General features: G+C 41.0%; 2 protein-coding genes across 5 annotated transcripts in view; both read right to left on the reverse strand.

Moving 5' to 3' along the window:
• MCCC2 (methylcrotonyl-CoA carboxylase subunit 2) overlaps positions 1 to 11,661 on the reverse strand; it is a 41,747-nt gene extending 30,086 nt beyond the window's left edge. Inside the window, exons 1-3 of one of the 2 annotated variants that reach the window (XM_077347442.1) lie at positions 11,536 to 11,661; positions 4,425 to 4,491; positions 1,363 to 1,447 (exon numbers count right to left, since the gene is read on the reverse strand). In XM_077347442.1, coding sequence (XP_077203557.1) covers positions 1,363 to 1,447; positions 4,425 to 4,491; positions 11,536 to 11,658 — 275 coding nt within the window. In that variant the 5' untranslated portion in view covers positions 11,659 to 11,661. Of the gene's footprint in view, positions 1 to 1,362; positions 1,448 to 4,424; positions 4,492 to 11,177; positions 11,463 to 11,535 lie in introns of those variants that run through there. The other variant, XM_077347441.1, reaches the window with a different exon arrangement.
• A 2,137-nt stretch (positions 11,662 to 13,798) lies between these two features.
• Positions 13,799 to 26,326, reverse strand: part of BDP1 (BDP1 general transcription factor IIIB subunit) — a 60,820-nt gene continuing 48,292 nt past the window's right edge. For all 3 annotated transcript variants that reach the window (XM_077347444.1, XM_077347443.1, XM_077347445.1), the window contains 9 exons: positions 26,014 to 26,167; positions 25,388 to 25,568; positions 24,082 to 24,133; positions 22,894 to 23,092; positions 21,759 to 21,993; positions 20,998 to 21,040; positions 19,781 to 20,054; positions 17,735 to 17,975; positions 13,799 to 15,910 (listed from right to left, as the gene is read on the reverse strand). In XM_077347444.1, coding sequence (XP_077203559.1) covers positions 15,788 to 15,910; positions 17,735 to 17,975; positions 19,781 to 20,054; positions 20,998 to 21,040; positions 21,759 to 21,993; positions 22,894 to 23,092; positions 24,082 to 24,133; positions 25,388 to 25,568; positions 26,014 to 26,167 — 1,502 coding nt within the window. In that variant the 3' untranslated portion in view covers positions 13,799 to 15,787. The remainder of the gene's footprint in view (positions 15,911 to 17,734; positions 17,976 to 19,780; positions 20,055 to 20,997; positions 21,041 to 21,758; positions 21,994 to 22,893; positions 23,093 to 24,081; positions 24,134 to 25,387; positions 25,569 to 26,013; positions 26,168 to 26,326) is intronic.

Genomic DNA, 26,326 nt, shown 5'->3' on the forward strand with positions numbered 1-26,326 from the left:
ACTCAACAGGCGCTTCAACAGGAAACTCCACCTGTATTGTATGTTAGGTGTGCACAGATGGCTGTTATAGGATTAAACTGCTGTTTTCTGGACAAATTAGCTGCCAAAATATCCTGGAAAATGAGTACTTGAACACCTTGGAATGGAAGCAACCCTATTTCCCTTGCTTCATATAATATTCATTCTTTCTTCCTGTGATGGAAGAAATTGGCTGTAAGTTCTCGCAACTGACTAGCAGATTGTTCTAGAAAGGGACCCATGTTGAAAGCTCTCTCTATTGCTTATCCCCCCTCCTGGTGTATTATTTGAGCCAGCCTCCTTGAAAGAACAGCACAGGATCAGATTCTTCTGTCTTCTCTAGGACTCCATAGAATGATAAACTATTTATTTGGGACTGGCTTTCAAAGGCTGCTGTTTTATCTTTTGTACAATTTTTCTTCTTCTCTTTCTTCCATTTGTTCCAGAACTCTCTTACTTCCTACAACAGTAATGCTAATTCTATTGCATGTTCAGCAACCGTTGCAGTATTTTGCAAGACTTCTTTTATTTCCATTGCCTGGGTCAAAGAGTTCCTGAAGGATCCTCAGGCTTTTTAGCATAAAGTTATAAAGATCTGCTATAAGCCTAACAATAGTACCTCCCATGGCCAAGTGTGATGGGCTGTAATTAGACTGCTGTTCAGATCACAATTTTAAGCCCTTCTCCCAATGCTTTGCTCTAACCCATCTGTATTTCCATCAAGAAGAAAATATTTGAGATTTTTTGTTTGAAGTCGATTTGTTCTTTAACTCTTCAGGTCAACCCTTTTCCTTTCCTTTCTTTTTTTCTCTTTCTTTTTTATTTTTTGCACATATTACAGCCAGTTTGGTGTAGTGGTTAGGAGTGCAGACTTCTAATCTGGCATGCCAGGTGCAATTCTGCATTCCCCCACATGCAGCCAGCTGGGCGACCTTGGGCTCACCACAGCACTGATAAAGCTGTTCCAACTGAGCAGTGATATCAGGGTTCTCTCAGCCTCACCCACCTCACAGGATGTCTATTGTTGGGAGAGAAAAGGGGAGGCGCTTTGAGACTCCTTCTGGTAGAGAAAAGCAACAGATAAGATCTTCTTCCTTCTTCCTTCTTTTCAGCTGCAACTTTAGTTCAGGTCAGGCAGTGTAGCATTCAGAAAACTGACTAACAACAGTGGCATCACTTCCCCCCAGGGATTTTTATAATTTGAAATATTATTCCCCAATACATTCTATTATTCATTTATTTAATTTATATACCGCCTTCCCATGAAAGCAAGGTAGCAAAGAATTTTATTAACATCTACTTCTAGTGGGTTAAAATACTAATACTGAAAATGAAAATACCCACCCAGGATCTATAAGTCTGTCAATTCTCTCTCTAGGTAACAATTTTCCTCTTGATGTGTGAAGTTTCCGGGCATTCTCTCCACCACCTATAATGCAAAGGCTTGATTAGTCTACATATACAAGCAGCTGAGTAAAAAATCTCATTTTCTTTTATAAACAATTACAGGAAATATTTACTTTTAGAAGCATCATCTTAACTGAATTCAATTTGTCACACTATTATGGACTACAGTGGAGGAACTACCAGGAGAAAATCCATCTCCTTGCTGCCAGTATCCATTTCCCGCTTGACGTTACTTCCTCATCTTCATAGTTTCTGTGTGAAATTTGGGTTGTGATATGTTTCATGCTATCTGCTCTGTAGTGAAATGATTCTCACGGGGATTCATTCTGTTATGGGGGATGTGAAACTTACTAAGCTGGCTGAGATCTCAAGCTGTTAGACCTGGAATTGCCCTCTCCGACTTTATTCCACCATTCCACCATTGGTGGAAGACTGGCAGGTCTGTCTTCTCACCACCACTGATGACATCACTCTCTGATGTCCACCCTCACTGCAAGCTAGCTCTTTCGTATTCCAATGAACTTTGTGAGAGGAAGAGGGCAGTGAGATGGCTAGAGCAAATGTGGAGGAAATCTTGCAATGAAGTTAAGAGAACATTTTATCACACGCTTATGAGGGCATATGAGATGCTAAACGGGAATTTTATGCAGTTTCTACTGAGTCCGTGAACTCACGCCCCACTCAATTATTTAGGGTAGTTCGGTCTCTTACTGCCTTTGAAGGAGGGTGACAAAAAGATAGACAATTGGAACTTCTTTGCATGACTTTGAAGAGCTATTTCACAGATAAAGTCGTGTCACTCCACTGAGACCTTCCACTCACGGTTGATACAGAAAGGGAGCTGGAGACCCTTTGGTCACCTCGGGGGGACTTGTTTGATGGCTTCAGCCTGCTTTCTTTAACCAAAGTGGAGAAGTTGGTAGGTTCAGTGAGGGCAACCACTTGCCCCCTTGATCCCTGTCCTTTTTGGTCCTCATATCAGAGGACCAGAGGATAGGAGGCCCTCTCTGGGAGATTATCAACTGCTCCTTATTTCAGTTCTTGGAGAGACTCAAGGAGGTGGTGGTTTGCCCGTTGCTGAAAAAATCATCTCTGGATCCCCATGATTCCATCCCCAGTTACTACACAGTCTTTCATTTAGCATTTCTGGGCAGGGTGATTAAAAGGGCCCACATCCAGCAGGATGTTAAGGCAGCAGCATTAGTTTTCAGGTGAATCTTGGATCAAGTTCAAGGTTCTGGTTTTGACCTTCAAGGCCATTCACAGTCTGGGCCCAATGTATTTGAGGAACTGTCTAATCCCCTATGCCCCCCACAGGGCCCTGCACTTTGCAGGTATGAATAGGTGGGAGGTCCCCAGCCCTTGTTAGGTATGTCTGGCCTCAGCCAGGGCCAGGGCCTTCTCAGTCCTGGCCCCTGCCTGGTGGAATGAGCTCCCAGGAGAGCTGAGGGCCCTAACAGAACTTTTACAGTTCTGCAGGGTCTGCAACGTAGAGCTCTTCAGCCAGACATTTGGTTGAGGTCAGGTTATGGAAGATCTGGCCCCACCTCCTGCACTCTCTGGAGCTGGTGCTTTATATCTTCCTGGGGCCATATGACAATTGTTAATGGCTTGGCATGGACGTTATTTGAAACTGGGGTGGTTTGGTTATGGTGGGTGGGCAGGGCCAGATTTTCCTATAGGCTAACTAGGCTTCAAGCCTAGGGCCTCAAGATCAAGAGGGGCCTATATTCCACATTTTTTATAAAGGTTAGTACCAATCACAACATGTTTCATTTAACATACTGATATATATCACAGTAATGATGTATTATCTCTCATGTAATTTACGAACTTAAAAATGGGAGGTGAAAGGGCCACATAAGTGGAATAGCCTAGGGTAGCGATCCCGAAACCTGTGGGCCACGGACCACATGTGGTCCTTCGACTAATTGGAGGTGGGCCCTGAAGGACGCCTTCTCCCCCCCCCCCGGCCCTTTACTTCATCCCCCCCAGCCCTTTACAACATACTTCATTGTTGTGGCATGTCTGTATCTTATTTTGAAGGGATGTTTAAACATTACCATAGCGATCAGAGAGCACTAGGGCAGTGGTTGAGAGTAGAGGAGTAAACTACCCCCCCACCGGGCCTCAGTAAAAGGTGTTGAGTGGTCCCCGGTGAGTGGTCCCCGGCATTGAGTGGTCCCCGGTGATAAAAAGGTTGGGGACCACTGGCCTAGGGCCTCTTTTCATGTAAATCCGGCCCTGTGGGTGGGAAGGGTTTCTTATGGTTATGCTTCTTGTTTTTATTGTATTTTACACCGGCTGTAGGCTGCTATGGGCTGGCATAAACATTAAATGAATAAATAAATAATATACATATAGAATTCCTTTTCACTTCCATCAGCAGCTCCCCAATAATCTGCAACCCAAATGCTTTTCCTGTCTCCTGTTTCTTCACGTTGAGAAATCACCTTCCTATTCCAAACCACTATGGATGTTGAAGAAAACTCAGTGGAGGGCATATTATAGACAAACATAATAATTAAAAATAAATAAATAATTCAGATCCATGCAGCATCTCAGACTTCAGAGTGGTGGGTTTGTTTGTTATTTGAGAGCTTCCCCCCCCCCCCCGTTATTGCTATAGGACTACAAAACTATATCAATTATGATTATTTTATTTTATGCACTCTTCTGGCATAGTGGGGGGGGATTAAGGGAAACAAAGAAAGTGATCACATAACTCTTGTACAGAAGCTGCCTTGCCAAAGTGCATGTCTCTGTATTCAAAGTGGCAATGAATGCAAAACAGAGAATCCTTATCATGTGAATGCAGCCCATGTTTGATTAATGCAGCATGGGCGCCATCTAAGCAAGGGCTTAGCATCACTGACACAAGATAAATGCTAACTAGTAAAGTGATAGTTTTTTTTTTCATTTATGTCTTCAAGCACTGCCGTGTTGCCACAATCAAGCTGCTATGCAGGATGATCTAATAAGAGAAATACAGGACATACCCAGTCGGATTTTTTCTGCTTGCCTCTGGAGTTCTGTCACTAGTGTTTTCATTCGCTCATAATTTTCCTAGTTGGAGAATGAAAGTAAGCAGGAGAATGATTCAATTTTATTATATAGCTTTTACCCTAGACATAATATTTACTGGAAATATAATTAATTAATAAAGAAAAGAGAAACAGTAACAACCACCTTTATTAGCCTTTTCCAAACCGTGTCACTCCAAGTTAGGTACTGATAAGTAAACTAAGACACTTATTAATACATTTAAATAGACACATTTGTACCGTCTATCAATTTCCAAATATAATAATAACAATGTCCAAGCATTTCAATTTATAAAATTACATATCCAATAGTCTACAGATTCTTGTGGTATGCTGCTGATGTGCAGAAGGATTTCTGACTCTTCTTTCTCAAAAACAGCCCAGCGCACTCCTTAACAAATGGTTTTCAATACACAAGAGGTTTGCAAAAGAAATTTCTGATGTACAATAAGGAACTATTGTCAGGAGAAAACTGGGAAGCCCCTCCATGTATCCAAAGGAAGGAATACTCTGGAATGTATCCCAGGACACATTTTAATTAGAAAAATTAAACCTGCTCTAATTGGAGATCAACACTAGCGTTGATGGTTCTGTATTTCCCATAAAACTAATCCAGGTTAACATGCCCCTTGATATTAAAATAACTCACGATAATGAAGCCTTGTAGCCTAAAACTATATCTCAAATTATCCATTTAGTCTCAGAAAGGCAAAAGAGGAAAGAAAAAGAAAAAGATGAAGGCGCACACACGAGAACAACCCTGAATCACCACCTGCCTCAATTATTCATACTTGTCTAGCTACTATCCATACTTAAAGCTACTTACCCTGAAATGATATCTTAAAGTTTTGTTATAAGGTACATATTGTGAGCCATGATAATACCCAGTTTTAATGTGAACGATGTACCAGGTAAAACTTGCCCTGATTGACCCTCAGTGGGGGATATGCACTCCAGACGGAATGGGGACTTCCTCACTGAGGGACAATAGTGGGTCTTCCCCACCCCTGTCCTTCTCCTCCATGCCGCTTCGGGCACTCGGGAAAACAAAGAGCCAGCAGATGGTAAGTCAGGGTTGGGGGAGGCTGGCCATGCTCCAAGGTGTCTTACCTACCAGGGAGTGGAGGGGGACGGCTGGGCACGCTTCATGGTGGTGCAGGTGCAACACTAGTCCTGGCAGCCCAGCTCCCATGACTGGACTGCCACACTCATAGGCCTCTTGCCTGCCACAGAGCGGGAGAGGCCAGCTGGCTGTGTTCTGCAGTACTGCAGATGCAGAGCTGGCCCCGGCAGCCCAGCCCCCATGGGGGGGCTACCCTACCACTAGGGAGGAGGGGGAAGAGGCTGATCACCCAACAAAGCAGCTGTTTTCTCCTAAAGATCTCCGGACCCACACTTAGCAACCCTGCTGGCTAAACATGGAGGAGATGGGATTCAAACCCAGTTCTCAAGATTACGGTCTGCCACTCTTTAACCACTACACCACGTTGCATCTCAAGATTAAGCGGGGGAAGGAGGGCTAGCATCCAGGAAGGCCATAGTGCAGGCAGGCATGCTAGCATCTGTTGTATTCCTGAGTGCAAATGGGCTTTTCCTGTAGTTAAAATAGTATTACTGAAAGAAAAATGCAAGCAGAATAAGAGATTTAAACTTCTGTCAGTCCCACCAATGAAAAAAGATGAACAATGAAAGCACATGCTCAGACTTGAGGATAAGTAAAGATCCTACCTCTCATCATTGTGGAAGGGATTGTGGAGGGGATAAGGAGAAAACATGTTCTTAGTGAACTGCTGGAAGGGCAGCACTACAAGTCATGAGGAAACAGGAGGGGGTCTCAATCCTGGGTTCCATTATATCACAAATTAGTATCAGTAATGCATGTGTGTGTGTGTGTAGCTTGGTGTAGTGGTTAGGAGTGCAAACTTCTAATCTGGTGAGCTGGGTTTGATTCCCGCTTCCCCACATGAGGGCAGCTGGGTGACCTTGGGCTTATCACAGAACTGATAAAGCTATTCTGGCAGAGCAGTAATATCAGGGCTCTCTCAGCCTCACCTACTTCACAGGGTGGGGAAAGGAAAGGTGATTGTAAGCCCTTCAGATAGAGAAAAGCGGTATACAAGAACCAACTCTTTTTCTTCTTCTTCCAAAAGGAGCCAGACCTCAAAACAATCTTAAAGCCTCTTGCTGCCACAGAACTGCTGATGGGGCTGGGCTGGAGGAGGCTTTTTTCTCCATCCCTCCAATCAGTAAACAGACAAAGCAAGAAGCTTTAAGCAGGAAGCAGGGGGATACTTTCTACTTCCAACAGTACTGAAAGCAACTGTAGATCCCAATGAGAATATCAAAGCTGCCACTTGGGAACATGCAGGGAGATACAATCCTTTAAGTATGTGGGCCCCAGGTCATAAAGGGCCTTAAAGGCATCACCACTCTGAATTCAATTTGAAAACTAATTAGCCTCAGATAATACGCTCCTGCAGTTTGCACACGCTGTAGCTTCCAGATCATCTTGTAGAACACATTACGATGATCCAGCCTTAGGGTTAGTGAAACATGGATCCACATGCTCAGATTGAACACATGTAACTAGGGAGCCAACTTCTTAACCACAGGCAGCTGGAAACAGCTTTCGTGTGTGCCCCCCCCCCTTGTCACAGACTAGTCTTCTAACGTGTTACATTAAAAGTGTGAATATATTTTTTCTGTATGCTGACGGATATATAGATGTTATTTGTTCTTGTTTGTGCTTTGGCCAATGGCTTCATCATTAAACCTAGTATTCATTTCCTTGTCACAGACATATCAGTTTCTCCAAGTGAAGGCCAGGATCCAGCAAGGCTCCAAAATTCTTAACAGAAGCTTTCAGCAAAAGCTTCACACCATCGATGGTAGGAAGCGAAACCCCTTCTAAAGCCTTGGCCTTAACTAAATTCAGCTTTAGTTTGTTCTCTCTCAGTCCCCTGACCAATGCTAAAGTCACTCCAGTTTCCAGAGTGATTACCAACAAGTCTTTCGATGCTGCAATGCAAGAAACATTTGGCTCCCATGGAATGTGTGGAACTAGGAATGTGTTGCTCTGAACTGCTGCCTACATTTCTAAGGTAAAAGGTAAAGGTATCCCCTGTGCAAGCACCGAGTCATGTCTGACCCTTGGGGTGACGCCCTCCAGCGTTTTCATGGGAGACTCAATACGGGGTGGTTTGCCAGTGCCTTCCCCAGTCATTACCGTTTACCCCCCAGCAAGCAAGCTGGGTCCTCATTTTACCGACCTCGGAAGGATGGAAGGCTGAGTCAACCTTGAGCCGGCTGCTGGGATTGAACTCCCAGCCTCATGGGCAAAGCTTTCAGACGGCTGCCTTACCACTCTGCGCCACAAGAGGCTCTTTGAGGCCTACATTTCTACTGAGCATCAAATTCCTAAAACAAAGACTATCTTGACATTACAGAGGTACAAATTAAGAAAACACTATAAGAATCTATAGTGTATTTGTTTAACGGTCATAACAAAAAGGACCGGAAAAGTTAAGACTCGTGGGAAATGTGTAATTATTAACACATGGAGGGAAAAACTGAAAACTGAAGATTACTTTGAGCTTGTAATCTTGGCTATGCTCTTAAAGTCTGTAAAATCAACTCACGCTTGCTGTCTTACTAAACTGCATTTCTGTATCCCGCTTTGTAATAACCTTCCACCCTGGCTTATTAAATTTGTCGACCAAGACAAACAATGGATGTCAAGAAAGGCAACATTCATCATTTGCCTTGCGCCTTTTTGAGTTTGCACAGTATCTGGTCATAATGTATTTTCTTCCTGGAACGAAAGCATCTTTTGGAAGGAACTACGTTTTATTGATAGTAAAACACTGTGTACACTTTGTGCCCTTCACAACAATAGCGGAATCTGTGTAACCGCTGACAAAGAGGGCCATCTTGCTCATTGACTGTCATATCAGATGTATTCTGTCTGTAAAGAACAGCAGAAGGCACCTAGCAGTTTTGACCTCTGAACTTCAAACTTCTACAGCAGTTTCATACCCTTTCCCCCAAAAGCAGCCCACACAATGAGGGCCTGTAGAGCCCTGGCCAGTTTTAAAGGAGGGCCAGTTTCAGGATGGGGGGGGGGAGGCAGCTGAACCAGGTCTTCTCCCTGAACTTTTCAATTCCCACTATCACAGCCAATGAGCTTTCCAGGCCTCAGCCCTTTTTCACAGTGACTAAAATCTTTGCACTCATAAAACTCCATGGAATTTCATTACTGCCACACTAAAATTTTCTAATTCATGCACAGCACCAAATGCGCTCCCTGTTTGCCACATGTTTTGAGAAAATGTGATTCCCCCCTCCCCTGGGAGGGAATCTGCAGTAACCTAAAGTGGAAGCTCAAAAGTTGCATTAGCTTCCTCCACTGTTTCCCACCTCAAAATGATGATGAGATCTGACCCATGCTGTGTCTCTGCCCACTCTCCTCCACGCCCTGCTGTATTTTTTAAAAAAATTGAACAGCAGTACTTTACAACATAGTTTCAAAGTATCACAGGTACAACACATACACACAGCCTTCTCTTCTCCCCCTCCAGCAAGACTGAATGTTCAACAGAACACTTGGTCAATTTCATGAAAAGAAAGGAAGGCCTAGTCAGTTTCAGGCAGGGAGGCAAGGAAGATGGTTAATTGCATTCAGCAGCCCCCACCCCCACCCCCAAAAAAAAACCTGTCCCCAAGTTAAAAAAAAAAAAGCTTCTGTTTTACAACATAGGTGCAGCCTGATGTAATTACTGGTTTTTTTTTAAATAATATCACACACTATATGTGGGGGGAAGGGGGGAGGAAACTGACAAAAAAGGATGCTTGCCTGAAGTGGCACAGGTACAAGCAGGCATGTTTCCCAAGCTGTCTTTTAATTTGCATTACTTCAGAGGAGGTGGGGGAGCGGGGAAAGAGCCACACCGCATATAGAAGAAGGAAGTGCTTGGGAATTTTTCCCACAGGAGGTGGAGGAAGGGAGGTTGGCAATGAGAGCAAAACAGGAGAACAAGTGTGTGTGGGGTGGGGGTGGGGTTGGGGTTGGACTGATCTAACATGGCTTCTCTTATGTTTTTATAATATCATATTAAAAGTCTTATATGTGTACAAGGACTCTCTGAAAGGAATAAAGCAAGCATTTTGTTTATGAACACGCGAAAATTCAGTCGTCCAGGGCAGTGCTAACTTGGCCAGCGGATTGCAGTTCCTGTTGGGATAATGAAATTATACAATGCTTATGCTTTATAATTCACCTCTTTTCTGCAAATAAATTAAATTCACACAGGAGAGTCAGTCTCAGTTTCTGCTGGGACTCAAGAAATGCTTATCAGTACACTAGAACAACATAGCCTGGCTGGTCGACGGGAGTGCTGCTATCTTTTAGTTTAATAATTTTAACAATGTAATCGCAGTATTTAAGGGGTTTTGTTGTATTTTTAGTCTTTTATTGTGTACACCGCCGTGAGCCCGAACGGGAACGGCGGTATATAAATTCAAGTAGTAAATAAAATAATAAATAAAGAAGAACACTTTCCCATTTACTTCATGCATTCTGAGTTGCAGTTCTTATAGAGGGCCATTGCATCCAGAGCAAGTTATGTGACTAACATTTATCTGAATGTATCTAACTAACCAAAGAACAAAGAATCACAGTTCTAACAGTGTGTCATACTAAATGAACTGACCACTGGTAACCGAATGGAAGGCATTTCAGTGACTTATGTAATAAACGCAATGCCCTCGAGCACCATCTTTAATTTTAAATAAAACAGAAACTTTACATCAAAGACACTTGCTGGTGGGTTGGGGGAATGAGCAATAAGGCTCTGAGTGTCCAAGGCTACCATCAGCATGGCAAAAGGTCGTAGATAGGTATTCCATAGCAGACAGGTGTATCAGTTGGACAAGGGGATCAAGGGAGAGTAAATTCTGAGTAATTGTTATGAAAATCCCTGGAGTAGTTTGTCGTGTTCCTGAAAGAAGAAAAGAAATCTGAAGAAGAATTTAATTGTTGGATCAGTCCAGCACTGTTCACTCAGTATGCAAAATTAGTACAAGAGTCCTGAGCAAAAAAATCAAGTTTCAATGAAGATTCCCTAAACAAACTGAAACAACAACGGTATGCTGTACCCTCACACACTTGCCTATAAGTATGAACTGATTACTTCCATTCCATTATACACGAAAGCTCACACCTTGAATAAAACTTTGTTGATCTTAAAGGTGCCACTGGACTCTAGATTGGTTCCAAAACCCTAATAGTCTGCCAACACCATCCTATGGCTATGAGCAATCATTCAGCCGAGGCTCTCCCCACCTTGTGCAATTCCATTCAGGTGGAAAGTCTCGCCTGCTGAATTTCTGCCTGTCCTGCCCTTACTACAAAAGACCCAGGAATTCTGAACAAGTAGGCCTGCAATCTCTTAGGAGGGGGTAAAGCCAACAGGATTTCTTCCAGAGAACACCTGCTTTGGATCGCACTGCAAATGGCCGTGGAAACGAAAGCAGAGCAAAGCGTTGCAAGCAGAAAGCTCCTTCAGCCGCCAGAAAGACACCCCCCCCCCTTCCTGGGAGGCAAAACGGAGCTCAGTAGGCGAACGGATTCCGCGCCCCAACTAGGCGGCTGAGCTCCGCCTAAGCCCCATCTTGGAGAGCAAGCAGCGCGGCCCCGCCTCCTCGGCCTACCTGATAAAGCGAGGAGGTGGCGTCGGGCTGCGAGCCTACAGTGGCCACCCGGTCGCCGTGGAAAGCTCGCGTGAGAGCCGCCACAGCCGACGCCGGGCCCCGAAAGGGCGAGCAGAGGCGGCACCCGAGGCTGGGCAACATCGCGCCGCGGAGCCGCCACAGGAAGCAACTTCCCGGGCCTGGAACCAGCCGCCCCGCCACTCCCCCGGCCCCAGCCAATGGCGGGAAGAGCAGGGCCCAGGCGGCGGGCGCCCTTCCCTCCTTCTCCTTCAAGGCGCGGCTGGAGGGAACGGGCGTCTGGCGAGCGAGCCTCCCCCTCCGCCCCCAAGGCCCTCCCGCTGCGGAAGGCGCCTCTTGCCTCCGCGTCGTCGAGGGTTGTTGACGCTCTCTTGCTGGCATTGCTCCCGTGCCCGGCTTCGTGTAGTAGGTCAGAGCGGGGGCCTCTGGCCAGCCGAGTTTGATTCCCCCTCCTGCTCCGCATGCAGCCGGCTGGGTGACCTTGGGCTAGTCACAGGCCTGTTAGAGCTGTTCTCACAGACAAGTTCTGTCAGAGTTCCCTCATCTATCTCGCAGGGTGTCTGTTGTGGGGAGAGGAAAGGAAGGCAATTGCAATCTATTTTGAGACTCTTTTGGGTAGTGAGAAGCAGGGTATAAAACCCAACTCTTCTATTGATCACTGGGCAACCAGGATCCTGGCTTTGCGAGTCCACTAGTCTGATTTCTTGCCAAACTCTTAAGTTGCATGTATGTTTCAATATTATTCAATAAAGCCACTGAGGAAAACTGTGAAAAATGTCATTTAACCAGTCCACGTTTTGGCATTGTGTATTAACCAGAATTAAAGATGTTTCTCCTTCAAACTTCTTCATAGCCAGTCTGTCTTTTTTTGCGCATTTGCCAGTCACAACCACTGATGGGACACTTTCTCAGTTACCTAAACTCCAAGTGGCTGGAGATCTGCTGGTCTCCAGACAACAGAAATTGGTTCCCTGCAGAAAATGGCTCAATTGGAAAGTGGATTCTATTACATTATACCCCTCTAAAGTCCCTCCAGCTTCAAAATCTTCCAAGAATGTTCCAATCCACAGGTGGCAAACTTATGGTGTTTATATAAATAAATATATTTATATAAATATAAATATATATTCCAATAAAGCCAAGGGCCCTATGCTGTACCTAGTATACTGAGATATGTAGAAGTACATTAATACTGTTCCATGTATTGTTCTTATGTTATTATGTAAACCTTCCTGAGCCCCCGGGGAGGGTGATATATAAATAAAATAAATAAATAAAATAAATTAATGACAATGGGTAAACACTCCTTGATAAAACATGTCTAATAATTGTATAAAATAATCCAAGCTAATGCTATCACAACTGGTTATTCTGTGTGTTTTGTGAATCTAGCAGGTAAATAGTTTCTCAGCACAAAAATTCAGCAATCTGGTATACTTTTCCAACTAAATGCCCATCTCCAGCATACATCAGTCAGGGAATAAAATAAGATGGCAGTCCCACACAGTAAATGTGGCCAGCAATATGAACATTTTGAAAAGACAAACGTGAAGAAATTCAGCTTTAGATATATGCCATTACTATCGGCCAGAAAAAATAGACACACTTTTCTAAAGTTAAAAGATAGTGACCAAGCCATTGCTCACATTTGGGTAGCACACCTTAAAAAGATTTTGAAATATCTATATTATGATTTTGTACCATGCAAACCAAGAACCTGTTGTATGTACACCCTTTGGTGACACTGACTGGTTCAAAATAGAGAAAGTGCACCAAGACTGTATTATTTCCTGCTTCCTGTTTTACTTGTATGCTGAGATCATGAGAGAGACTGAACTCAAAGAGTCAAACACTGGAATTAAGATTGGAGGAAATATCATCTTTGGTATGCTGATGACACTACCCTACTTCCAGAAACTAAGGGAGGCCTAGAACAGCTGATTACAAAGGTTAATTAAGTAAATAAGAAATCTGGCCTTTTCTTAAACATTAAAGGCAAAAATAATGACCCCTGCAAAAAACAGACATTTCACAAATACCATTGATGGTGATGAGATCGAATGCATTCAAGAATTCATTTTTCTTGGATCACAAATTGATGTGAGTGGTGATTGCAGTATGGAAATAAAATATTTAATTGCTCAGTCAGCAATGATGCACTTGAACTGAATGTGGAAAAGCAAGGACATAAGCCATGCAGTTCCAATGGCTGATCTGACCTTACAATGGTCCACAACCATCATCACGATTAGATTTTCAAAAGGTATAGCTGGCATGGAAGGAAACAAGACTCGCCACACTGAGGGCATTTTTAAATGAATTTTAAATGGCGGCAGAATCCTCATCACTTCTAGTTTAGCCCTTGGGAACACTGGCAAGAAGTAAGCGTTTCACCCATCCTTCCCCTGCACAACCTGGAGAGCATTTAGCTAGCTGGGAACCTTGCACAATATTTATCAAGTCAGAAAAATGGAAAATGACGTTTCACTGATGGCAAAGTTTAGCAAATAAAAAAATCTGTTATTGTAGAAATATTAACCATCTTTTATCTGTTGTAGGAATCGGATTATACTAGGCTGATAATTAAAAACTTAACAAGGAAGTGATATAAAATTATTTATTCACATAGTTTACATATATAACACGACTGCTTCTTTGAAACAGTTGGGAAAAAAGTCAAACTTCAAACAAGCAATCACTACATTTAAACAGAAATGAAATGTACTGTGCCTTAAACAAGGATACTGCTCAGTTTCCTCCTGTAATTAATATGTACACTAATTATACAAGAAACATATATTTTACAGTAAAAATTAGCAAGTTTTCTTGGCCTTTCCATTAAGAAAAGATAAGGCACCTTATACCACAGTTTATCTCTTGTATGATTTCTGAAAAAATGCACTTTTTTTGCACGGCTGTTTAAATTAATCCAGGAATTTAAAGTGGTAATTAAAAAATTATTTTAGTAGAAGATTCCTGGTGTACATTATTCAACTATTTCTCCATACATTAAAAACACGAAATACACTTTTCCATGTTGGAACTGATTCCCCCCACCCCCATTTTTACCACTGAAAATTACTTCTGTGTTCACTTCTGTGTTCACTATATTTGTTTTGAGATTCAGAGTCATTATGGGTAATTTTTAGTCTGGAACGTCTTGCAATATTATGAAGTGTAAAGCAAAAATCAGATCTCAAAGCAGTGAATGTGAATTTGTTGTTCTGATCTGGTATTATAATTGATTAGTTACTATTTGACATTCTGCCTTTGCAGGAAGTAACAAGAGTCTTATAGAAATTATCTGAATATCCAATTTAGTAAATATCAATCATTTTGTGTATGTATCTTAATATCTGAATAAAATATACCTAAATTTAGAAGCAGCTCCTTAAGTATACAGAAATTGTATGTACCACTAAATAATAGCTGCAAGCAGAAGGCTACTTCATAGAAACTACATACACTAATATATATTTGATGAAAATTTGTATATAATCTCCACTAAGTAATATCAGGAGAATCAGAATTTAGAATCAAATCATTAGTTGAAGTAGAATGAAGAGAAAAAGTTCTCTTATAATTTTTTTTCAGTTTTTATCATGTGATTGATCTAGATAGGTTTTCCAAAACCGACAAACTGAGGATGTGTTTTGTGGCAAAATCATGAACTACTTGGAGTGTATCACACACACACACACACACACACACACACACACACACAAAATACTTCAACAACATCTAAACAGATTCCAAATGGGGAAAAAACCCTGCAAACCTACTCACTTTAGAAATAAATTATTTTCTTACTATTATTTTTTATTCTATAGGGGCTAATCTTAATCTCTCACTACTGATTTTAGCATGAAACTTCTCTAGGTCAGAGCTGTTTTATGCATAATTTTGAAAGAATATCACAACACATTGCCCACTCTTTGCCCACTTTTGGATTTAGACTTCAGTGCTTAGATTAATGATAAATTTCCCTTTTATCTCCAGACACACAGAATTAACTTGGGTAAGTTAAGTTTTGGTACATTCAAATTTAATAAATAAAGGTTCCACAAGTAATGCTCTGTACATTTAAACGGACCTAAACTTAATATTTTTGTACCAATTCACATGTGCATTAGTTATAAAAATAAGCTTACAATAAAAATATTTTATGTACTGAAATGTTCAGAACTAGCTTATTTACAAAGATAAATATTACATATACATTGCCCTCCTTTTAAAGGTTTACTTCACAAAAAGAAGTATAGATAATTTACAACCAGCCCAACAAACATCAGTAATTACATGACGGAAGTCATACAGATCTCCATCGCATTTCTTTAGCATAGCCATGTAACTAGTAACTATGCATTTGATGAACACAGATCAACTGATATCTTGATCATGCACACTTTTCAACTTAACTTTCATTTTCCTAATTGTTCCAAAAATAACAGGTTATCTGGAATACAAAACCAACTCCTGCAGCTTCAACAGTGCTCTATGTGCCATTTAGAGTGCGAGGGCTAATTGAGAATTTGTAACTGATTGAAAACATTACATAGCTATTATAGCTATTATGATGCACATCTCCTAAATTATTCTGAATCATCCACCTCCATAATAATATCTCTAAAGAAATATTCTGAGATCCTAGTTGGTTCTTCAGCTTTTTCCTGCTCCTTAGAAGAACCTTCATTCTCACGTAGCTCAGACCGAACCTACAAAAGAAAACAGACAGTCTGCAGGTCTGAAATTTTTGTATGCATATGCTGGACACATTTATACCTGATGTTAACAAGAGAGTGTGTTGCAGGAAAAACAAACAGGAGTCTTGTGCCATTTAAAAATCATTCCAGTTTTATCCCAGCCCACCTCTACATATGCAAATCCATTCAAAGCATCTGAAAAAGTGCACTGCGCCCTCAAAGGTTACATTGTAATAAAATCTGTTTAGTCTTTAAGATGCCACAAGACTACAGTTTGTTTTTGCATCATGTTTGCATTACAAAAAAGCAAGTACACATAGGTACACAACTGTACCTTATCATATATAAGTAGTTTAACACACTGCATATCCTTAACACGCCCACGGCGCCGCGGGCGCCGCAGATTAAATAATTCGTTAAGCCCTCAGGCGGAGGGCTTTGTCCGTGATGAAGAAGGGGCCTAATTGGCCCCTTCCTCCTGACAGACCATCGGCCGGGCCAATCCCTAGGCTGCTGAAGGAAGCAACTGCGAGCCGTGCGGAGCGCGGCTCACAGTTGCTTCCTTGAGGGCGGCCTGACGCGTCGGGAGACGCAAAGCGCCTCCGACGTGTCAGGCCGCCCGCAAAGGGAACCCCCGGCAGCCGCACGGAGCACGGCTGCCGGGGGCTCCCTGCCCGGCGGGCTGATGCTGCGAGAGGCGCGAAGCGCCTCTCGCAGCGTCAGCCCCCTGACACACGGAGCCCCGGCAGCCACGCTCCGCACGGCTGCGGAGGCTCCGTGGTCTAGCGCCCGCTGCATTTAGCTGCAGCGGGCTTGATTACTAGTTAATTAATAACTCTAGTACAGCCTCTCTCAACTTTCTTACCATTGGAAAACCCCTGAAACATTCTTTTTGCTTTGCGAAATCTCAGAAGTGGCATGATTGTGCAGAATATGGTTGGGAAGCATAATAGTTTACATGCCCATCCCCTAGAGACCCATCATTGGCCATTGGGGGGGGAAGTGAGTTAACATGATCATATATGGCCATATCACCAGTAAACATTTAACAAATTTAAAATATATATCATATTTGCCGGCGTATAAGACGACTGGGCATATAAGACGACCCCCCAACATTTCCACTCAAAATACAGAGTTTGTTACATTACATTACAGTACTATGGGCCACTATGGGCAGCTGTGTCTATCCCAACTGAAGTGCACCCGGCGTATAGGATGACCCCCCCCCCACTTGGAGGCATGTTTTTCAGGGGGGGAAAGTAGTCTTATACGCCAGCAAATACTGTATTAAAGATTAAGTAAGAATATGAGTTGATTTTTATACCCTGCTTTTCACCGCCTGAAGGAGTTTCAAAGTGGCTTACCTTCATCTCCCCACCACAAACATCCTGTGAAGAAGGTGAGGCTAAGAAAGGTCTGAGAGAGACTGCTCTTTAAGAAGAGCTTCTATCAGTGTTGTGACATGCCTAAGGTCACCCACATGGCTGCATGTGAAGGAGTGGGGAATCAAACCCTGCTCATCAGATTAGAAGCTACTGCTCCTAACCACTATACCAAGCTGGCTCCTACCCATTCAGGAAACCCATCACGGGCCATCACGAAACCCTGTCTGAGAAAGTCTGATCTAGTAGAATCAAGAAGCCAAACTACAGAGAACTAATCTCCACTTTTCTGATAAACTGGTTAAACAGCATAATTTATCTCAAGACTTTATAGTCCTAATTTCACTACCAATGCTTCCCTAAGTATAAAACATTATTATGGCCCAAACACATCAGAAACACCATCCTATAAACATCATAACAGATGTACTCTTTTAGAGATCACACGTACCTGACTAGTGGAAGCGTTTACATTCTCACATTTGGAGGATGCCAAGGGAGTTGATGGAAAGGAACTGTTTCCTTGAATGTCTTCTTTGTTGTTCCTTGAGGACAAAGCTGGATGTTCAGGAATGCTTTTGGAAACATCTGTGCAAGATTTCTTCAAACTCTTTTTCCTCCCTTTAGTAGTTACTTCTTCAGTATTAGTCTTGCAGATTAAAGGTAAAAATCCCAAAGATCTTTGATAAGACCTATTCAAGACAATCAATATTAACACAAAACTTTTAATATGATTTATACTAAAATGTACTAAAAAGGCTTTATATTAAAGATCTCTTGAAATAATATGAGCTTATTTTTCACACCACATACATTTCTCCCAGGACTGGAATAATATTCTGCTAGGGAATATGAGAGCAGCTAGTTTAGGGCTCCTACAGTAGAATTCATTTTTAAAATATCAGCTGAAGTAAACTGTCCTATAACTTGGATTGGAATTGTTGTCTCTCTCTCTCCAGCAGAATATCTCAATGACAGAGAATGAGTGAATGGATGAGTGAATGTGGCTATATTTACATGCACTGTACATTTCCGCATGAACACTAGCAGATAAAAATGCATGCCTTAAAAGACTAATTTATGTGGAAATATCAGAATAGAGATGGACCCAAATAAAATACTATAAATACTCTTTTCTCAACATTAATGCTGTCCCATTTTATGGGATTATATTTTTTTATGTAACCCGCTTTGAGTTTTAGGAGGAAAGCAGGCTATAAATGTAACTAATAATTATTATTATAATAATCCCAAGGAAGTGAGACAGAACAGCAAGGTCCCTGAACTTTTAGGTGGGCTGGCAAAGCAGCTTTCTATCCTATAAATTTAGCACAGCAGTACTTAACCAGAAGTGTGAAAACAGACTCTTTAAAATAACATTTAAAAAAAATTAGTCAAAATAATGGTAGGAATGGTACAGGCAACTCAAGACAAAATAGGAATCAGTGCAGGACTAGCACATCTAGGCACATACAAAGGGTTCAGAACTGCAGTTCTTTGATCCTTTAGAAGCTTCTTAGATGTACCCCAAACAAGTTAGTAAATGAGTTCAGACATAACACAAAGCCAAGGTTTAATTAAACGTATCATCATTCACTGGCTATTCAAACCCATGTGACCTCAGACTGGGATATGAAGCCAAGACAGGAAGGTGGTTTATTAACCCCAGTTAGTCTTAACTATGGCTCAGTGGTGCCTACAAACATGTATTCTGGCTTAATCTTTGCTTGTTTCCCCATCAACACTCTACCCCCTTTTCATCTACAGAGCTGCCTGGCCACCCTTGCCTTCAGCTTGCTCTTTGCCAGCATCAAGCCTCTCCCCTGTCATTGGCTCCAAGTTTGCCGTGCACTAGACCTCTATGCCATCTCTGTTCTCCTAAAGACATAGTAAACTGTGTTCATGTGTTCCAAAAGGGAAAAGACAATACCAAAGGAGCATTGGCTATCTTAGCAGACTTCCACACGGAGACATGTCCCCTGGGGTTCTTTCACTGCCACTGTGGCTGCCAATTTATTATTGTAGCAGTGAGGCTTCCACCTAGTGGGTTTCCCCTCATTTTCACAGGCTCAGTCTCTCATGGACACCATTTCCTGCTCAGACCATTCTGAGGCTTTTCTGTGTTTTTTAAAATTGGCTAATTCACAAAATTGCTGTAGCATTATAATGCTGTAGCAATTTGTCAACAAAAAACAAAAAACCATCCTAGTGGTGAAATGTATATGAAATAGTGTTGATGAGGTCAGGAACAAGAAAGATTTTTACATGCACATGACAGGAACACTGGCTTTGCAGCAATCTACCAAAAAAAGGATCACGATAAAGCAGGTTTAGAAAAATGGCAGGAAAGCAGGAAAAACCTGGAAGATACAGTACAGGGCTACACAGGATACAAACCAAGGAGCTAGCAGTGGTAATTTTATTTTTATTTATTTTATTTAACATGACAATTGTGAGATATGGCCTACTATGCTAAAAAGAGCTGCAAGATGGATACCTGGATGATGGTATTTTTGCAGTGTTTTCCATTTGCCCTGATCGTACAGGTTTGTAAATGTCCGTAAAGCTTCTTTGTTTTTCACTGGTCTCTGCTTTTCCTGAATGGAGTGTTCTTGACACCTGCTCATCTGCATCAGGTGGTACACTGATCAGCAGAGAAGCCTGAGGTTTCTCTTTTTCTTCCACTGTATGTGACTCCGTAGGTTCAAGTACTGATCTAGAGATAGCTGGGTTTTGTGTGTTCAAAATGCTCAATTTTTTTGAGCTTTTTCCTATTAAAACAAGAAAATATGATTAGCCACTATAGACACTCTGTCATCTGTTACTTTGTCTATCTGAAACAAGGCAAGCTGTTTCATTCCCCACCATATGAGCACTTTCTGAACATATTTATTTAGGAAGACGGTGGGGCTACAAAACAGGAAAAGGGGTTATACAACATAATTGTGTTTGTCAAGGACAGTCATGTAAGACAGAAAATATTTTCCCTTATATCCCCTTTGTTATAATTTTAGGATATTATCTGTAATACGCAATAGTTCTTGCTTCTATTGGTCTTCAATGTTTTAAATTCCAAACTTCATAATTAATCTATTTTGACTACATCATTATTTTCATCATTACTACATATTCAGCATAGCATATTTTTGTTACATCTACATATTAATTGAAACCCTTAACAGATAAAATGTATTAAGGTACAAAGAAAGGTCTATTATATATCTCTTATCAAGAACCCATTTGTATTCTTTACATTTAAGACAGATTTTAATTCTACTTCTATTTCATTACCATACATTTGAAATAAAATTAGAGCGCAGTAGCACCTGAAAAACTAGCAAAACTTTCCAGGGTATGAGCTTTCATGAGTCACTCACCAGTCACCACAGCAACTATCCATATCCAAGATCCAAAAACCCGTTAAGCCAATTTGTTGAGCCCAAGTGATGCTTCTTAACAGTAGTTTGCCATAGCACATGATAATCTAGTTTTGAAACTCACAGGATTACAAAAATGTCTGAGATATGACAGAGGAGTCTGCTATTTAAAAAAAAAGAAGTCCAGAAATCTAGTGGATTAGCACAACCCCCCCCCCCCCCCAGCAAGAGAGCTAAGAGTTCCCCAGATTGATTCTGGCTTATATTGACATATATCTTAAATATAACTATATATCATACGTGTTTATGTATGAAAATAAATGTAACAGTCACCTACCAGCAGTTTTCTTTGCTTTGGAGCTGGATTTAAGTGAGACCTTCTGCACACAAAAATATGAAAAATAAGTACATAATTTTATTTTTACAAGTCAGTCAAAAACTTACCGAAATAACTTCTTAATGTGATCAGCATATAGGATGCAATTTAAACTTCCTAATAAGATTTCTGACTTGTGGTGGGTAGCTTCATCTTATACTGGAATGTTACCAGAAATAAGACTCTCTTCCTTGCTATAAAGGCTGTTTTTATTTTTGTATAGCTTGCGCCCAAATAAAGGTTAGATGACAGAAAAACAAACAGCCTGCCACTTTATCAAGTCCAGCATATTTCCAAAACCCCCAAATGTGTATGAACAAAAACAAAACATATAAAGGAGGCTTTTCAAAGTGCCCCAATGTGATAAATAATTTTTATATTCTTTCTTTGAAATTAATTCCCTTCTGTCACACCTTAAATTGTCAGGGGCTGTAGCATCACATAACCACTATTAGGACACTTGACATATGGAACATGTGTCATTTTCAACAGCAGAAATAAAGGCCTACTCAATAGCTCTCTGGGTTACAGGGCTGTTTGAAATAGGCCTAAGTCAGTATTCTGCCAATATTGAAGAGCACTCTTACAAATCAGAAGCACTTTCCTGCCTTCTGTCTTGCTGCAACCCAGCTTATCCTCAATCAGGCTACAAACAGTAGCTCCAAGATGTATTCTAAAATGATACCTAAACATTGTGATTTCCTGAATTCACTGCTGCTGACCTTTTTTGAGCGTTTCAAGCTTTCCCCTGCTGAAAGTTTTTTCTTCTCAGGAGGTCCGCCACGTCTGTCAAGATCCAGATCATGTTTCTTCCGATCTTTTAAAGAAGCTGAAGCACAGTTAGCTGGCTTCTCTGCTGAGGTAGTCTGAAGTTCACCTGTTTTTGTACTGTTGTCCATGGAGCCTGTAGTTTCTTCAGCTGCAGGTTTTATGGATCCAACGCTGTATAATGTCATGCTAAATTGTAAAATTACCAACATTTAGCGATTAAGACAGGGTAAAACTCTTGATAACAAACACATTTTAAAGAGATTTAAGGCTGAAATACCATTCAGAAAAAGTTCCACTGCAGTCAATGAGACATCATTCAAAATGACCGATAAAGGCATGACTCTAAAAACACCATGCAACAAAAATAAGAATCTCAGCTGGCTCTACACTTCAAACATAAAATCAAGTTCATGCCAAAAAGCCTGTGGAAGGATCTCTTCTTTTATTCTGGTTAAACCTTGTAAAATGGCAGGGAGAAAGTTTCCAAATTGAAGCTCTGTTCTTTATCAGATAGTCTTGTATGGTTAGTTGTTCCACATAGGGAATCACTTCCAATAAAACACAGCCTCAGGAGTCTAACTATGCTGTGGCAAGTCCTTTTTACCATAATCTGCCTGTATGTTTGTACAGCCAGAAGTAGTGAGAAAAAAGATCCTTCTTCAGATAGCCATGTGGGATGTCTTCCTTCAAACTTCTGTAAGTCAAAACCACATCTACTACATTATCCCTTAGAATGGTTTTTCAAATGTACACAGACAGGCTGGACTCTGAATTGATGGAAATGTAACAGAGATGACACATTTACAGAAAGTCTGCAGTTATATGGTTTTAATATTGATGATAATTCAATGTTTTTATGGCTTTATTATTTTGCTTTGCTTTTAATCTTGTGAGCCACTAATGTTGTATGCATAGCAAAATTATAAAGGTTTAGAAGTCTTCACTTGTTATTCTGGCCTCCAGAACTGAACTAGAACAAGATCAGCACAAGCCTCAGGCCCCTCCCTAAAGTTGCCGTACTATCTCCAAAAATAAAGAAACCTGATTCAAAATGATAATCAGCAGTTCATGATGCTTAATATTTACCTATCCTCTCTTGTCAATGCCACCAATTCCATACTTTCTGATGTGAAAAAGGCTGGTGCTGGAAGCAACTCCTCAGAAGCTTGCTGTAGAGAAGCAGATGCACCACTGCAATCTTGTGAATCGGCTGAGATTTCCACCAATGTTAAAACAATTGTCTGCTCCTCTTCTACTGCTGGGCATTCTTTGACACCTGCCCCCACTATGAAAGATGCATAAGGATAAACAATGTAAAGAAATCTATAAAATCCAACTAGCAATGAGGAGAAATTTGGGGATACCTCTGATAGCTACACAGCATCAAAGGTTTCTCAATCAGTTTAGTGCAGCCACTGACCAAGATCCAAAGGGCCTGGGCTATGAGTCAGCTGCCCAGAGGACCTAGGACCACCCTGGACACGTGAGTTGTATTTTGGCTTGTTATTTGTTTAAATTATTTTTTCTGTGGGTTTTGTAATCTGCTTTAGTCCCCAGGTGGAAAAAAGTGGCATATAAGTGCTGAAATCAGTCTGCTCCAATTCACAAAGATATCTCATTTTAGCAAGTAGAAAGGACCGCAGATATCTGTTTAAAGGAAACAGAAGTATTTACTGAAAGGGATTCTTAAGAATGATAGAAGCATGACTGATTTGAAAAAGTTATAGTTCTATATTGACAACACAAGTCACCATCTCAGATTTCATCCACTAAGAAATCTTCTCTTCCTAGCCCATGTATTTTGCTGCACTTGTCTAGCGTGCAAAGGCTGAAATCCAGAAACTGATATTCTAAAGGCATCTGTGAATTTGGAACACCACCCACAGTATTTTTACTCAAAAGACACTGCAGTGTTGGACCTCCAATAGGCTTTAAGGTAGAACAGGCACTCTTTGTGGGTGGCCAAGATACTACTCCCTCACTGCACATAGTGGTTATTTATCAGAACTGGACATGAAACTGCTTCAAGAAAGCAGCATTCTTCAGTCTTCACCAGCAGAATTAATATGTCTGCAACATTTACTAGTATGCAGTATATATCTTAGGCATTTTAATAATTCCCCAGACATTATTTTTTTAATGCTGATCCATGTTTACGTTTGTTCCTCTTTTATTTTTCATAAAGCTTGCACATATAGAAAGAAGCTTTTTAATGTAAAGCCAGTTCTAAAAGCAGCAATTTTTGATAGTAAAACAAAACAAAAAAAAATGTACCTGTAGTCATGTCTGGGACTGCAGAACTACCAGAATGCTTAATTTCTTCATTCTAGAAATAAAAATGCCACTATGAAAATATCACACTCGCTCAGGGAATATAAATGAGATGATAATACAAGGAAAAATTTGTGATAATTACTTTTAGCAAACTGCTTTTAGCCAGGCAATGAGCTCTCAGATTCTATACAAAATATTGGTTATTTCAATCCCTCCGCTCCCCAGATAAACATTAAAGCAAAAAAAGAGCAAGTAAAAATTACAAGAGAAAGTATCTCTAAATGGTAACATTTATGTAACATTAGCCAAGAAAGAAATCTTGGATTTTGCCTAGAATGCTCCTTATTTAGCCTATAACATTTTGAGAACAACAAACTTTAGCCTCTAGCTCAATCTTTACTGTGGATGACTCACAGAAAAGATTACTCAGTAGTTCAAGGAACATTCATTTCTTCAACTTCCAATTATTCCAGTGTTTATTTTTTAGAAAAATCACAGAGCCTAGGGCTGCTTCACACATGACATTTCTTTAAAGGGGCTTTTATTCATTAGTGACTCGCAAAAACAGTTAGTCTAATTGCCTGCAAAGAAGAACACTTTGACATGCATTTTCAATGAAGATGACTAAAAAAGAAAGTTCTATCTGATATCCAGTAATGTTAAAATGTGTTTCTAGTTTGTCTTAAACAACAAAATGCATCCAGAACTGGGGTTGGCAGTTCTAGGTTGGGGAATGCCAGGAGATTCTGGAAGTGAAGATGGGAATGGGTGGGATTGGAGGAGGGGAGGGGCCTCAGTGGAGTAGAATGCTATGGAGTCCACCCTCATTTCCTCTGGGGGAACAGGTATCTTTAGTCTGGAGATGAGCTGTAATTCCAGGGAATCTCCAGGTCCCACCTGGGGAATGGCATTCCTGGCAACCTACTTTTTTCAAGGGAGGGGAAAAAAGAGAAACTGTATGTGGGAGGAGTTATTGTAGCCAGCCACTAAATAGCTAGAATACACAGAGTATAATATATTTAATTGCAGAGGAATTAACACCAGGATCCTACATGTCTTTCTGCAATAGTTTCGAAAAGGAGAAAGCTAAACAGCCTTTTATCCTTAAATGAGGTCAGACCAGAACTAGGGGAAGCAGCCCTTCCTCCCATTCTCCTCCCAGCCAGCACAGACTGTCAAAGGGTGGCGCCACCTAGGGGAAGACCAGTCACAGACACCCTAGTCCTCACCCAGCCCCATTCACGCATGCAACAAAGAACTAACACTAATTGTGTGGAGCCCAACAATAAACAACAATTCTTCTTACCTGTCCTACTTCTGTAGACAAATGGTGTTCAGCAGGATCAGAACCTTCTTCCAGGAGTTCAACATTAATTTTTGTCTTGGAGTCATGGGGCAGTTCAGAAGGCCAAGTTTCTGTTCCTGGAGAAGGTTGTGGGTCACTGAACATTGATGTGACTTGCGAAGCTTCTCTTTCCAAGTTCTCTCTTTTGAAAAATAAACATACCTGATTTTATAAACTAAATAGTTTGAAACAGAATGTTCAAAGATTATGAGTATTCTATATCAAAGGCTGAACATTCAGCTTAAAGTTAGTGAGAAATACAATGCTTCATGAAAAAGGATATTCTCACCAAGTATTTTTTTCAGAAAGATATTTCACTACTTTCACACAAACAAAGTTACCGAGAGAACATAGCAGTTTAACAAATGGAGATCAATGAGGGAATAAGCCTCATTGAACTTAGTAACATATCTAAGTAGACTTGCTGCAAGTATATTGTCAAAGCAGGTACATGCACAACTATTTGCCATTAATTTTGGTGAAAGGTACCATTTGGATGCCTCTGTTTTATAAGACACAATCCAAGTAAATCATCTCAAAGCATCTAACAGGAACACAAATGTATTAATATGTAGTTGTGCAGGTACCGTTCAGTGCTGTTTTTCTGTGTGGCATGGCTGGATCCTCCAAGCTGAAAATCATGCTTGTCTGCAGAGCTTCTCTTATGGAATGCATCCATTCCAAGATTCTGATTCTGTTCAACTTCCTGGTTTTCTGCAGTAGATTGTGGTACGTTCTCTTCTGTCATTTTAGAAGCATCAGTCAACATCATTTGTAATATGTTTTTACTACCATCAATTCACTGCTTCAGTGTATCAACTACATATGCAAAACAACAGCACTGCATATGAAACAGGTTTTTAAAATATTCCACATTATTTATTCCAGAATAACTAAATC

The sequence above is a fragment of the Paroedura picta genome, chromosome 7, assembly GCF_049243985.1.
Source record: "Paroedura picta isolate Pp20150507F chromosome 7, Ppicta_v3.0, whole genome shotgun sequence".
Classification (NCBI taxonomy): Eukaryota; Metazoa; Chordata; class Lepidosauria; order Squamata; family Gekkonidae; genus Paroedura; species Paroedura picta.